The 15,086-nt window shown below is 39.2% G+C and overlaps 1 protein-coding gene across 1 annotated transcript in view; it reads right to left on the bottom strand.

Moving 5' to 3' along the window:
• Positions 1–15,086, bottom strand: part of ptprz1b (protein tyrosine phosphatase receptor type Z1b) — a 66,166-nt gene that overhangs the window by 39,052 nt on the left and 12,028 nt on the right. Inside the window, exon 2 of the mRNA XM_085376614.1 lies at positions 3,574–3,693. Within this exon, the coding sequence (XP_085232740.1) occupies positions 3,574–3,693 (120 nt within the window). The remainder of the gene's footprint in view (positions 1–3,573; positions 3,694–15,086) is intronic.

A 15,086-nucleotide genomic window follows, 5' to 3' on the forward strand; every position in this document is an offset into this window, starting at 1 on the left:
TCATCATTTTAAGTGGGGGAACTTGCACAATCGGTGGCTGACTAAATACTTTTTTGCCCCACTGTATTTTACAAATTAAATAGAGTAAACAATAAATAAAATATATAAAAATATACAGAGTTGAGACATGTGCAAAACAGTGGCATTACTGTACAGTATGGAGTGCATAATGTTAAAGTTCCAGTAGTGAAGCTGAGGTGTCTATGACGTGTTCATCAGTCTGATGGCCTGATGGAAAAAGCTGTCTCTCAGTCTGCTGGTTCGGGACCGGATGCTGCAGAACCTCCTTCCTGATGGAAGTAGTCTGAACAGTTTATGGCTGGGGTGACTGGAGTCCTATCCAGGTGTCTTAGTGACAGTAACAAGAGGCCCAATAATATGCCTGTCCAGCCATAAACTAAACAGATAACAACATGACAAGGGATTTATACTGACTTCATATTATAGCTCACTATCTGATATACAGTATCAAATCAAATCAAATCAAATCACTTTTTATTGTCACATCACATGTGCAGGCACACTGGCACAGCACATGCGAGTGAAATTCTTGTGTGCGAGCCCCACAAGCAACAGAGATGTGCAAACACAACAACACAAACGAGCAAAATACAAGAATGGCCAACCTGAAACTAATAAATATATGTACAATATATAATAGTGTATGCATTTCTGGATGTGTATACTAAATATTTTCCTACGTGTGTGTGTGTGTGTGTGTGTGTGTGTGTGTGTGTGTGTGTGTGTGTGTATACACATTTTTACAAATTAAATAGTAAAAAAATAAAATAAAATAATAATAATAATAATAATAATAATAATAAAATATATAAAATATACAGAGTTGAATATGTGCAAAACAAGTGGCATTTATATACAGTGTGGAGTGCATAATGTTGAAGTTCCAGTAGTGAAGCTGAGGTGTCTATGACGTGTTCAGCAGTCTGATGGCCTGATGGAAAAAGCTGTCTCTCAGTCTGCTGGTTCGGGACCGGATGCTGCAGAACCTCCTTCCTGATGGAAGCAGTCTGAACAGTTTATGGCTGGGGTGACTGGAGTCCTTGATGATCCTCCCCGCTTTCCTCAGGCACCGCTTCCTGTAGATGTCTTGGAGGGAGGGAAGCTCACCTCCAATTATCCGTTCAGAGCACCGCACTACTCGCTGGAGAGCTTTGCAGTTGTAGGCGGTGCTGTTGCCATACCAGGTGGTGATGCATCCAGTGAGGATGCTCTCAATGGCACAGCGATAGAAGGTCCTGAGGATGCGGGGGCTCATGCCGAATCTTTTCAGTCTCCTGAGTATCTCTCACTATTTACTTTCTCAAGCTTTTCCGAGCTTTTGCCAACGATGATGACGATGATTTGAAAAACTATCCCTTGTACAGACGACAAAACACAGACCAACCACTCTTGCTTTGGACTAAAACGTATAAACTATCACTTCTTTAAAAAGGCAGGCCGCCACAAATTCCTAAGCAGGAATTGTGTTTCAGTTCTTTACTTTTAAACATTATTAGGACTCAAACCATAGTACGTCTGAGGTAAGCATCTCAAAAAGGGTATTGTGATCTGGATGTAACCTAATTTGAAACCTTCTCCAACTCTCTAACACCCCCCCCCCCACACACACACACACACACACACACTTTCTTTTATTTCCTTTTGAGCCCGCACCCCCCACCCCCACTCCTGACCTAACTAAAACACAGTGCACAGTGCTTCACAATGAAGTGTATTTCTTTCACATGTTAATGCTTTTACTCATGGCTCAGTGCACAGCACAAGGCAAGAAACAGAGCTGGTCAGGAAAACAAGACTGCGCGCACACACACAGATAGAATGAATCTAAATGAACTGCCACTGACTTACCTTTATTTGTGATAATGACATTTGAATGAATGAAAGAATGAAAGAAAGAACCATGTCTATTGTAGACATTTGTCATTGTTTCTAACCATTTACACAAAAAACCCTTTTCCACATTGACAAAGAGGGCGTATGTGTGTGTCTGTCGAGGAATTGATTGTACAGATTTGACAAGGGGGAGGAAGAAAAAAACAGAGATGAAAATACATATGAATATGTTGACATTCATGCTGTTTGACAAATAGAACTACAGCGAGTCTCGGAAACAAAAAATAACATAGCTGTATGCGAATTTTGTGTGTGTGCGCATGTATGTAACTCCTCCTTCAAAAATGCACGAGAAGTGATTTATCGGTTCATTAATTAATTAAATTCTTCTGTGACGGCCGATTCGATCCCGTTTTATCCTTTTTGCTTCATTGTTTTTAACATGTTTCATATTTCACCCAGTTAGCAAGGACGTGGATGAATTGTACTTTGGAACAAAGAGCCGCGACATTTCATTTTCACAGGCTAACGATATCTGTTTCGGGAATACGGTGACAATTCATCCACCGGTAAAGCAGATTGCGAATGATTACTTTCACATGCTAAATTGTGTGAGAGCTGGAGACACTGTCATGGTAATTTGCAGAAATTCAGGTAAAGGAATGAAGACCAAGAGGAACATTAATCTTTTGCTTTGCGGTGACGTTAACTGCGAATCTCTGCAATGGTAAGCTTCCCTTTTAAGGAGCTGAAACACAGGGATTCAAAGAACAGAAACCCAAACAGTGGATTTGGTGTGCAGGAGAACAGCATTGCCATCTGTCTTCTACAGAAAAAATGTTTCTGTCTGCTCAGTATGCCCATCAATAAACATTTCTAACAAATACTCATAGCTGCACATTATATTCTGTGTACTCATCAGGAGTCGGATCAATAAACCAGACAGAATATGTTGCTGATTTGCCAGTTATTGATTTATACTGTCTATGATCCCTGTAAGCCTAAAACTAACCATTTCTCTTGTATGAGCTTCAAATGACGTGCTTATTATCACCAACATGCTACTTAGAAGTGCAGGTTAATAAGTCTAATAGCTCTGCATTTAACCCCCTGATGGCCTGCTAAGCCTGTTCGCTCCTCCCGGTTCCCCTTGAACAGCTAATCTCTCCCTCTGGGACCATCGCTGTCTGTCTGCGTCCACTCTTCGTTTCTGTTAGACCCACGGCTTAGCTCGGGAGGAGCTTCGTGCTGAGTTAGCCTTTATCATCCAACCATATGGTCTGAGGTAGATCAAGGCTCTCTCGTGGGAGATAGTAACACATAATTCCTTTGCTTGATGTGATGTTCAGACGGTCCAGACTGACATTGACCAGTCTGGTGTAGCTGTCTGTTTCAGGAAGCGTCTGAGTGATTTTGAAATCCTCTGGGATTTCTGGCTGAAACCTTCTGTCACTGTTTGCAAGTTTGCAGTGCGCTCTCCTTCTTTTCCTGCTTGTCTTTCACTTCTCCTTTATCGTTCTTCATATTAGCGATGTAAAATATATTTCAAAGATATTACAACACTGCCTTAAAAATAGACCAGAGATTTGATTTGCCATTTATTGCGCCGTGTAACTGACAGCAGATCAGATTTCTGATGATTCTCATCTGAAATTTCCTCTTAATGCCAAAAAAGGTCAGAAAAGGAAATAAGAAAAGCCACAAAAAGCTCACACAGACCTGAGTATGACCAGTCGACATCTTCGGTGAGCCTCCTCAAGCCTTGGGCCAATGGTTCAGCTTCCACAACTATCAGGGACAGAGAGAGATTATTAAGTATGACGTGATCAATGACTTTTTCTTGGGTTCACTTCAGTTCATTCACCAAGCTGCCTATTAGAAAAAAACTAGTTTCATTTAAGCACACGGCAAAGGTAAGATTCTCTAAGTAACACTGAAACAGCCACAACTTTGAATTATTCCATTTTTCCAACTGGTGTTATATACTGATTTATTCAGTGGCCCTATACATTTATAGGGCCACTGAAAAAAATTGGGGTGTGTTTTGGATTTTATTTTCCCAGAATTCTGACACTGACAGAAATGTTTTCTCTTCCGCAGAGCTATGTCAATATATGAAATGACTATTTTTCACTTTTGAAGGGCAAAATAAAATCTTGGTCAAGGTGTTTGAAATGCCACTCACACCAGAAACTACCTTTTAAGGCCCACACGTGACAGATTTCATCATTACAAATTTGCAATGTATTGAACGTAATGTAATATATAGTTCTGGGGCGATCGTGGCTCAAGAGTTGGGAGTTTGCCTTGTAATCGGAAGGTTGCCGGTTCGAGCCCCGGCTTGGACAGTCTCGGTTGTTGTGTCCTTGGGCAAGACACTTCACCCGTTGCCTACTGGTGGTGGTCAGAGGGCCCGGTGGCGCCAGTGTCCGGCAGCCTCGCCTCTGTCAGTGCGCCCCAGGGTGGCTGTGGCTATAATGTAGCTGCCATCACCAGTGTGTGAATGGGTGGATGACTGGTTGTGTAAAGGACTTTGGGGTCCTTAGGGACTAGAAAAGCGCTATACAGATCATTTACCATTTTTTCCAAAGTGACAACATCCCACCTCACACTGTACTTCCCATGAAATACAATAGTTTCAAAGTTACAATTCATAACCAGGAATATAAATAGACATGTTTTTAATTTATGTTTGCAATGAATGCAGGTTAGGTGGTTTACAATAAACATATTCTATATCCTGGGTAGTCCAGTCCAGAGCCTTTTGATGTCTTAATTAAACAAACCAACAAATGAATTCTATACTGAATCAAAACATCTCTATTTTTCATCAAAATGACCTGTGTGTAGCCTTGAGTAACAATCTGTCTTTGCTGGATGGGTTTAATTAATGAAATAATTCCTTCTTCCCATTTTCTGCCACTTGAGCTCATCATGCTCCTCTGACTGTTAAACTATTCTCTGACACAGGGATCAGCAACCTGACAACAATAATTTATGATAATTTGGATGTTTATTATGATTATGATACGATTGCACAATAACACCATGCTTTGGTAGTATTTATGAAATTATTAAACTAAAATAATAAAATTCAATCACTTCTTTTATAATTTTTGTTAAAATCTAAACAGAATAATCATGGCACGGTGAGAAATATATATTCGCATGTACAGGCCGACTTTAGTTACCTGTGTTTTTGCAAATGAATCCGTGTAAATTTGCCTGCTTTGATGATGAATGAAACATTGTAAGTTGTAATAACTGAAAATTAAACAGTTCAGTTTCCGCACCAGCTAAAATTGAATTGTCGCCGTAAAGAAACAGTCTTGGCAGTAAAAGTAAATCTGTCTTTCTTAACAGCCGTTCTTCATTTGGACTCTGTTGGTTGCCATTTATGTGTATACACCCATGTTAAACACAGCTTTACAAGTCCAACAAAGATAAAAGAAAAGGGTGCAGGTGATAAATTGCAACAATGTACATATTACAACTTTTCTTGGCAAATGTAACGAATGATAGCAAATCTAAATAACATTTTCCATCTTTTTAACTAAGTATGTGATGCAAATGAAATAAAAGAGTATCACTAAACAAGAGATGACTTTGTAGAGCGCAGGAAGTAACTGTAATTCTGTTAGCATACACGCACACACAAACACACATTCATAGAGCTATCTATCACGGCAGTAACTTTCACTCTGGGACAGATGAGGACACGATGATGAATGGTGTCGCAGCTTCAGTGTATCTGTGGAAGTGCTGCTTGCATAGCTAATAATTCCACTAGCTGTACATTTGCTAACAGCTTTGTGCCCTTCCATAACCACCCTCTCTTCTATTATCACAGTGTAACAACATAAAAACGCACAACGCTCTCTTCCTTGTGCTAAATCTAGTTCAGACTCTTGCTTTCTATTTTCACATTCTGCATACCAATCTTTTTCTCTGCTTTAGTTTTCCTTCCTACTTCAAACAGGGTTCGGTAATGAAAGGTATTTAATGAAAGAATCGACTGCATGTGAATTTATTTTCTTAACTTGGTTGGTTGGTTTTTAGGAGAGCTGAGTGAGTACTATCAAGTGTATTTCCTAATCATTTCTATTCATGGCACAAGGGTAATCTCAGCTGGATAATAATGTCAACAACATTATAAAAAAAAATCTTCGCATTTCTGTTAATCAAAACTGCAAAGATGTCTATCTTTACGTGTGGTCCAACAAGCCTGTTGCTACACTGAACCCCACAAAGAGAGCAGCAGGGGGCTCCATGACAGTCCAGACTGCAACATAGAATCTGAAAGGTTTGTGTCAAAAACAACATGAATAAATAAAAAATAAGAGGACTATAAGAAACCATCTTCTCTTTCTTTGATCTTTTACTGTGTGCAAAAATACAGAAAACCTGTCCTCCAGGAAGATGAAAGCCCTGCGCAGAGTCAGATTTAGGTCACGGACAACAACCATCATATCCACAACGTTAAATCTGTCCGTGCGGCTCAAGAATAATCCCATTGTTTACTGCATAAAGCAGCAGGATAGAAACACTGGGTAAATTACTGCACATGTGACATATGCACTTGTGTTGTTCAAACACCAAATATATTTAATGCAACGCTGCCACAAATCCTTTCTGTATCATCTGTTAAAACTCCTTCCTAATGAATATTCAACAAATGCTGACAGAGAATCAGCCACAGGGGGATGTAATGTATTTTACACTTGTCTGACTCATTGTTGCTTCTTCCGCGTTTTTACCCCATAAGTGAATTAAGGGGAAAAAATAAAAGAATCGTTGCTTTCTTCTCTCTCTTTTTGGAGTTTACAGACAGCTCACTGCTAACTAGCTGGCTGAAGAGTTAAAAACAGAAAACATTTTGAGGGAAAAAGGGTTCTGGAAATATCTGAACAGTGACTTATGCTTCAATCCACAAAAACAAACAAAAAAACATGAATCCGCACTTCCTTTACTGTGCTTCATCGCTTTTACATGAATCCAGTCCCACAGTCACCGATGAATCCACTACATTTGGAAATGTATGTAGTTAATGCGTGTATTACCCTGCATATTGCCTGTACTGCAAGAATGAGAAATGATGTGTATTTAGGTGTATGGTCAAGTGAAGAAAACTACAACCAGATCTGTATCTGTGAATTATTATGGTCCATGTAGTCACAATAACTTTAGATGTGTATTATGTGTCTACAAGGAGCGAAGAAAAGCACTGAGGAGAAATGAATGGAGTCAGCTGGAGCTTTAATAATGACTTCATTAACGTCACACTATGCGCAATCTAATTTGGTAATGCTCTTTGGTAAACTTGGATTTTCAAGGTTTTTTTTTCTAGAATTAAATTTCCATCTGAAAAGGGATTTGAAGTATTTCTTTGGAGAAAAACAGGAGAACCGGAGAACTGCCATGGGCAATGCGTGGAAAACAAATATTCAGAATTGAATGAAAATGCAGAATAAATGCATCTCAGCAGTATTTCCTTCCCATGTGATCACTGAGACGACACTTGATTAGACATCCATGACCCGCTGTGCAGTTATGAATTCATGTCCTTTCTCACAATAAAAACGGTTTTCTGCTTAATCAAAAGACAAAACCTTAGTTTACTATGGGACAGAAAATACAGCAACTTTCAGGAGAAACTTAATAATAACTGTATCAAGTCTTCTCTAACTCAAGTGACAGGAATTCACGAATGAACACAGCAAACTTAGCACGTTTTTCACTTCATAATACAGCCTGTGACTAAGAGTGTAATTCCCAAGTAATTAAAGGAAATTTCTGTATGTATTTTATTTAAAATTACAGTATCTACTAATACTTAAAGGTAGGCATACTGGAATAATGGGTAACAAATCAAGTTTTTTAAAGAAACCAAAAAAATAACTTGATTGTAACAAATTTTGAATAATGCCTAAGTAGTTTAGGTAGATTATGAGTACGTTTAAGTACTGCAAAAGTTCAGGTATTTTCCATAAAGGGATCCACAAATTATATTTGCGTAAGTACTGTGAGTGCTGAGTACTTTCTTGGTAATTTGATGAAAAATCACAATCTTACAATGTAAGTGCACTGTACTTTTCTGGACACTGGCTGTATTGTGGAGCGGCTTAATCTTGGCTAAATTCATATATTTTGCAGGAAAAGAGACACTGATGGAGCTTTAGAGGTTCTGCAAAGACAAAAGGGAGAAGCTGCCCGAAAATAGGTGTGCCAAGCTTGTGGTACCATACTCAAAATGTCTCGAGGCAGTGATTGCTGCCAAGAGTGCTTCAACAAAGTCTAAAGCAAAGACTGTGAATGCTTACGTTACATTTTTGTTTTGTTTTTTGTTTTTTTTATATATAGTTGTAAGAATTTCAAGCAAACTTTTTTTATTTTGACATTATGGGGTATTGTATGTAGAATTTTGAGGTGAAATTTTCATATAAAATTCATTTTGGAATAAGACTGAAAAAATGACAAAATGTGGAACAAGTGAAGCGCTGTGATTACTTTGTGGATGCACGTTATGCTGGCAGTGCCCTGCATGTGAAATGATGCTGGTAAAGCAGGAAAAGATTTCTCAAAATTAGACAATGAAAAGGTTCTCACAGGTGCTTTTCCAGAGTGCTGCCCTTTAAGAGAATACTGCTCAGCAGGACAAATGTAGATGGAAGACCAGAAGGAGGAAACCAAGACAAGCATTCTCTTAAAAGAGCTGGCAGAGAAAGAGACAAAACTCTCCATGAACAGGAACCAGCAGCTTCAGGTATATTGCCTGAGCTCATGATGTTCCTTTACAACAGTGGCTTGTTGAATCCTAAGAGATTTTTTCAAAAGTGTTTCTCAGTTTAGTGAAGAATCCTTAAAAATAAACTTTTTTTCTGTTCAGCAACTCCAACTTTTACGTCCTTAAATACTTGAAAAAACTAACTGTCTAAACCTACCTACCTAAAAATGTTCTTAGTTTCCTTAGAAGAGATAATGGTATAATAAATAGTTTTAAAGTGTTTTGCTGATATTTTATTGACTCCTTTTACATATAGAGGATTTTCATACTTACTTACTTCACTGAAGAGGTATGTGCCACCCTGCCTAGACCTCTTGCCCCTCCTTTCCCCCCTCATGTAAAGTTTACAAAACACCATTTACACACAAGTCCCAACTCTCTGCACAACATGCACATATTGTCCAGGGTTACTACTGTCTTCACTGCAAGTTATAAGTACACATGCAGCACTGCTAACGAAAATACCTTTTGTTATCAGTAATGAATACGTTATGCTGAAATGCACACATGTGGAAACTTTTGGGGGTTTTTCCAGTGCAAAAACTGTAAAGTTGAAGCTTTTAGCAGATAAGATAAGGCATATATTGGGGGGTTTGTGGACATTTTGGATCACACAGATAGGTTTCATAGCTACAGCAGGAGCTAGCCACAAGAGCCACAAAGCCACATTTGGTCTGTGGCTGTCAGTCAGTTTTTAGACACTACTTGAGGGAAGAGATGACGAGACAGTGAAAAGCCAGGAGCAAAAAGACACTGGTGCTCTCTGCTTTAAGAGCATAGCGGAGACTGATGGGCTTTCACTGCTACAGGCTGGCCATGCATAAAGCTCACAGCTGAATCACTGTATTATTCCACCCATCTGCACTTTATCTGCTTTATCAGATTTCCTGATATTAAAATTTTAAGAGACTGCTGCAGAAAGAAGACTTTCTATGAACGGTGTTTTATTTAGACAGGAAAGTCAAAGGACATGCAGCGCTCCAACAATGTTTCACTGTCAAACAATCACACGGCTACTATCTGATACCTGCATCAAGGGCATCCAGAAGTAACTGATGTCCTGTGATAAATGAAAGTAATTAAGATGAATGAAATCCTGACTGAAAGGCGTGGAACAGGCACTTGACACTGACGACACTGACTACACTGACGTGTCAGTCAGTGAGGATAATTTGTTATCAGAGCAACACTCATGCATATAAGCACAAAAGATCCTTCGTTTTCACATGTGTATCAGCTGGTTGGGAAAAACTATTTTCCTTAAAAAAAAATAATAATAAAATAGCATCACACAACCACGTTTCTTAAATTAAATAGCAGGTATTAGTAGTAGGTGCATTTTTAATTTACAGTGCCACTTTTCTTGTAGACAAAATTTAAAAAACAACTTTTAAATGGAAAAGGGGACAAAGATCACAAAGGCAAAGGTCATGAAACTGTTACCTCCTGCTCCCATCACCCTGACGGGTTAGTGCTACCTCTCGAATTTCATTACATCAACACTGATTCATTCCAGACGTGATTTGGTGATGAAGTGCTGAAATTTACTGTTTCAGTCTACATATTTGACCGTGACCTTTTCTCCTTCTTTAGTTACCAATCCCCCTCTGCCCAGAGCAGGGACGTGAACTTACCAAATTAAATCAAGAATTGATGTTTAGGCAAAGAATTTTAGTGTTGCAGTTTGTGAACCTGCATTAGTTTTGGATCACTGGATTTCTCATTCACTGAATTAAACTGATATGTCACTTGTTTTTTGGTTGTTTTTATTAGATTTATACAGCAATAGCATTGGTTTTCTTCTGGTGAAGGCTGCGGTGGGGGGATGGAGATGCTGCGGGAATGATTCATTGAAACCTTCTCACTGTTATTAGATTAAGGAAAAGCGAAGCTGTCCCAGCTGAACACTAATGAATAGCACCGTGTTGGATTACATGACTCCTGGGGGAGATTTAGCCCGACTCCTGAGATGAGGGAATAGGCTGCTATGTTTACACCAACACACACTGATTTTTAATGGTAGATGTTATTACTGTTGTCCTCTTAAATGAGTCTCAGCACTCCAACAGGAAGCCCACATGTGTTCACCCACAGAGGGAAAGGTGTCTGTGAGGTCCTGTGAATGTATTCATTTATAAGGGGTTTACTTTGAAGCCTGGTAAAAATCATATGTGAATTCAATTGTATGTACGATGTTACAATGTTACAATGTTAATAATACATGTAAATGGATCTAATTTGTACAGAGACCATTTTCAAGCAGAAATCTATGATACTTAGATTGTTAGTTTTTCTGAAATGATTCCAACAAAGGCTTACAGTAAGCAGACAGGGAGCTTTTAGGAAAGGGGACCCTAAAGAGACATCCACTAAAATAGATTTTTTTTCAGACCATTGCTTATCTAACTAGGGTTACAGAGGGCTGAAGCTCATCCCAGCTGACATTGTGAAAGAGATGGGGTACACCCTGGACAGGTCATCAAACCATAACAGGACTAACACAAGGAGACAGCCTGCTATTGCTCACATCCACCGCTGCAGCCAATTTAGGCTCCACAAATAGGCTGGCATGTACTGGCACAGCGAGAACATGCAAACTTCACACAGAAAGAAAACTCAAAACCTTCAAGCTGCGAGGCATCATATTTGTCTGCTGTAAGATAAATGAAGACTTTTTTAAATAAACATCCAAAGCTTTAGTGAACAACAAAACATGATGAATTCCACTGTGTCACTATTTATCTAACAAAAACTAAATCAAAATGCAGAAATAGACTGTTAAAAAAATGCAGTAGCTTGTAGAACTGCCTGGAAATAAAAACTCAAAATAATCATTCTCACGTGGCTTTGTCAGGCTCTCTCGCTTCAGTTTAAGCATAGCTTTGTTAAGTCAGGTCAAAGTCTGGACTTTGATTGGGTCATTGCAACATTTTATTCTTTTATTTTTCAGCCATTCTGTTGTAAATTTACTGCTTCAGATTATTGTTCTCGTGCATGACCCCAAGCAAGGTTTAGCTGTTGACAGATAACCTCACATTTAACTCATAGAAAAGTTTATGATTGACTCAATGACTGTGAGATGTCCAGGTCCTGTAGCTGCACGACATGCCCAAATCATCACACATCCACCCCCGTGCTTGACAGTTGTTATGAAGTGTTTCTGCAGATATGCTGTGTTTGGTGTTAGCCATTATGGCCAAACATATTAACTCTGGCCCTTTGTGTCCAAACCTCATTATTCCAAAGGTCTTGTGGTTTCTCTAGATACATCCTTACAAACCATAAGCCGCGCTTTTATGTTTTTGAAGAGAAGAGGCTTTCTCCTGGCAACCCTTCCAAACACGCTTTAATTTTTTCATCTTTTTCTAATTGTTCTGTCAAGAACTTTAACATTTAGGATGTTAACAGAGGCCTGTAGAGTCTGAGATGTAACTGTTGGCTCATTTAATAAACTACATCATACTGAACAACTCTAAGAAGAAGGACACAATAGTAGATTTGCAAAAATTCAGAGCTCGTCTCCACCCTGTGAAAGTTTGTGGGTTGGACATAGAAGTGGTAACAAAATCTAAATATCTAGTTTTACCACTAGATAGCAAACTAGACTGGCCCCTGAATACAGACAAACTATACAAAAAGGGGGAGAGTCGCCTCTTTTTGTTAATCTTACATTCATCTTAAATTTGACCTGAGTGTCAAACCAACATCCAAAGCCAAATTGAGGCATTCAACCATAAACTGAACACTGCTAAGTGAAAGGACGCAGTGACAAAAACTGCCCTGACGGATCTCTGATGAACACACTACATCCGCGTCACATAAAACGTGACACCTGTTGACCTCAGCGTCAGAAACACAAGCCCAAACACACACACAAACGCACACAGGCACATACCACCAGGGGCCATCTTGTAACTTATATAGCACTCAGCTGTGTTAGCCATCAGCTGGTTAAATTAGTATGCATGTCATCTCTCACCGTCTCACTATGTCTGTTTCCTTATCGTACTCTATCAGCCTCGGTCTGATTTCCTGTGTGTCATACTGGAAACTATGCACAGGTCCATTAGCAGGATGGTTAAACAGAACGAAGATTTAAACAAGAGACAGCTTAAATGTTGGTTGTACCACAAGCACCCTGTTATTTACAAGTCTAATTAAATATCCATTAAATGGTTCAATGAACATCATTTATTAAACTGTCCATCTAATAAAATCCCAGTAATTTAATTACTTATAGATAAAATGCAGATTTTGCCCAGTTTTGCCTAGTTCTGGGACCTTTTCTGGTCTTTCTGTGTGTTGCTGTGTTTAAGATGTCTCACATATATCTATGTCCACCTGAAAGAATGAAACCTCAGAATAAAGTCCACCAGTGCAGGTTATGAGTTTAAGAGATTAGGCTCCATATAAAATGGAGGATATTGTTTCTGTGTGCTAAACAAACCAAACATTGTTCCGCAGAGAGTCAACGACATTAAAAGCGCAATATAAAACCTTATCACAAAAGCCTATCATTGCACTCTGTGTGTGTGTGTAACAGAGCATGTGGACTGTCTTGCACTCCAGCTGTTCTGAAAGAGGCAAAGAAATAAGCTTTGTGAGAAAGTGTGTGTATGCGTGTGCATGTGACTGGTTTAGAGGTGACCATGAAAATATGGGGCCCTGTCTTGAACAGCTGGGAAAGGGAGGGTTAAAAGACACATATGCAGACACACATACACACACACACAGAGCGTTGACACCCGACTATGTCCAGCCAGATGAGGTATCACATATTCCTTTCCTGCCATTTGGCTCCATGAAAATCTAATAAAACCAAGCTTGTTCTGTAATTTAAAACTCTTCTCAGCTTTAACCAGTTTCATCTACACACCGCCTGACAACTCAAAAGTGGCTGCTGGGTCTCCATGGGACAAAAGCTTTAGTGTGTTTCAGGGTGCGGACTGTACTATAAGGGAATCCCCACACTGGCAGCAGGAGTTAGTAATGTAATCAGAGTTGCATTGAGTTAAACATTTTCTTTCGCCTGTGCAATATTCTTGTTTACTGCACACAATAAATTGAATGACAATATCATACGTAGGCAGTGTCCAGAGAGCAGCAATTACCACAACAGTAAAAATTAATGAGCAGGTGTCCTCTTGCTGTATTTTTCTGTTATTCTGTTAAGATTTTTTGTAAACAATTCCTGGAATATTTTAGATGTAGGCTCAGATGGCCCCGCCCCTCCCTGAGCCTGGTTCTGCCGGAGGTTTCTTCCTGTTAAAAGGCAGTTTTTCCTTCCCACTGTCGCCAAAGTGCTTCCTCATAGGGCGTCATATGATTGTTGGGTTTTTCTCTGTATGTATTATTGTAGGGTCTACCTTACAATATAAAGCGCCTTGAGGTGACCGTTGTTGTGATTTGGCGATATATAGTGAATTGAATTGAATTGAAGATGGGCACAGGAGGAGTGTAGCCAATTTGATCGACAGGTGGATGCTTTCTAATCCTTTTTGGCGTTTAGTTGTAGCTGCTGAAAAACACTGTAAGGAGTCAACTATACGATATTCCCAAAAATAAAATTCTTTTTTTAAAACTTATTATTGTGCATCCAATTAAATATCACTATTGCTAACTAAGCCAGGCTAGCATTAGCTAATAACCCCCCCAGCACTACTGTCTCAGACATATATGATCATATCTAGTTAAAAAAATAATAATCTAATGACCTCAATGGCAAACTTGAGATTAAGAGAAATAGCTTTCAAATCAGCGGGGATCACCACTCTGGCTGGATCCATCTTTGATATACAGTATATTTATTTATATACAGTACTTTATTATCTTCCTGTTCTATTAAATTAGGATTGAGAGAGCTCTTGTCTTGTTCATTGGGCTTCAGTATAATCTTCTAAGTTAAATGAGGTAAGCTCATAAAGCTATAGTGTTAAACTCTGAAAAAAAGATCCCAGCCTTGGGTTAAAGCCAGATGTTAAGAAGATGAATGAGCATGTTCTCTCCACTTTTAGCCTGCAGCTGGGATATTTCTGATGAACTGTGAGTAGCAGAGGCCCTGCAGGGGACTGACCTCAAATTTTTTCTCCTAGATAAAAATCAAACTAGCAGGTCAGACAGGAGCCTTCTTATCCAAAGCCTATGAATAAATGCAGCACATGAAAGCATATGCTCTCTCTCTCTGGCACACATACACATGTGAGTACGTGTCAGATCATTTTCTTAGTCAAATGAGGTGAACACACAATTATCAAAGGAGATTAAATAAGCCATGACACACATATTACCAGTAACGAATGAGTGATGTGAGGCGACATCTAGGACACACATATGTATGCAGGAAGGAGCGCAGTGGACTGAAGGAAAGCAGCCAGTTGGCACGCACAACTGTTTATCTGTGTGTGTGTGTGTGTGTGTGTGTGTGTGTGTGTGTGTGTGTGTGTGTGTG

Source organism: Diplotaxodon limnothrissa, linkage group LG17 (assembly GCF_057381915.1).
Source record: "Diplotaxodon limnothrissa isolate DT_005_m linkage group LG17, D_limnothrissa_male_GT1.1, whole genome shotgun sequence".
Lineage (NCBI taxonomy): Eukaryota > Metazoa > Chordata > Actinopteri > Cichliformes > Cichlidae > Diplotaxodon > Diplotaxodon limnothrissa.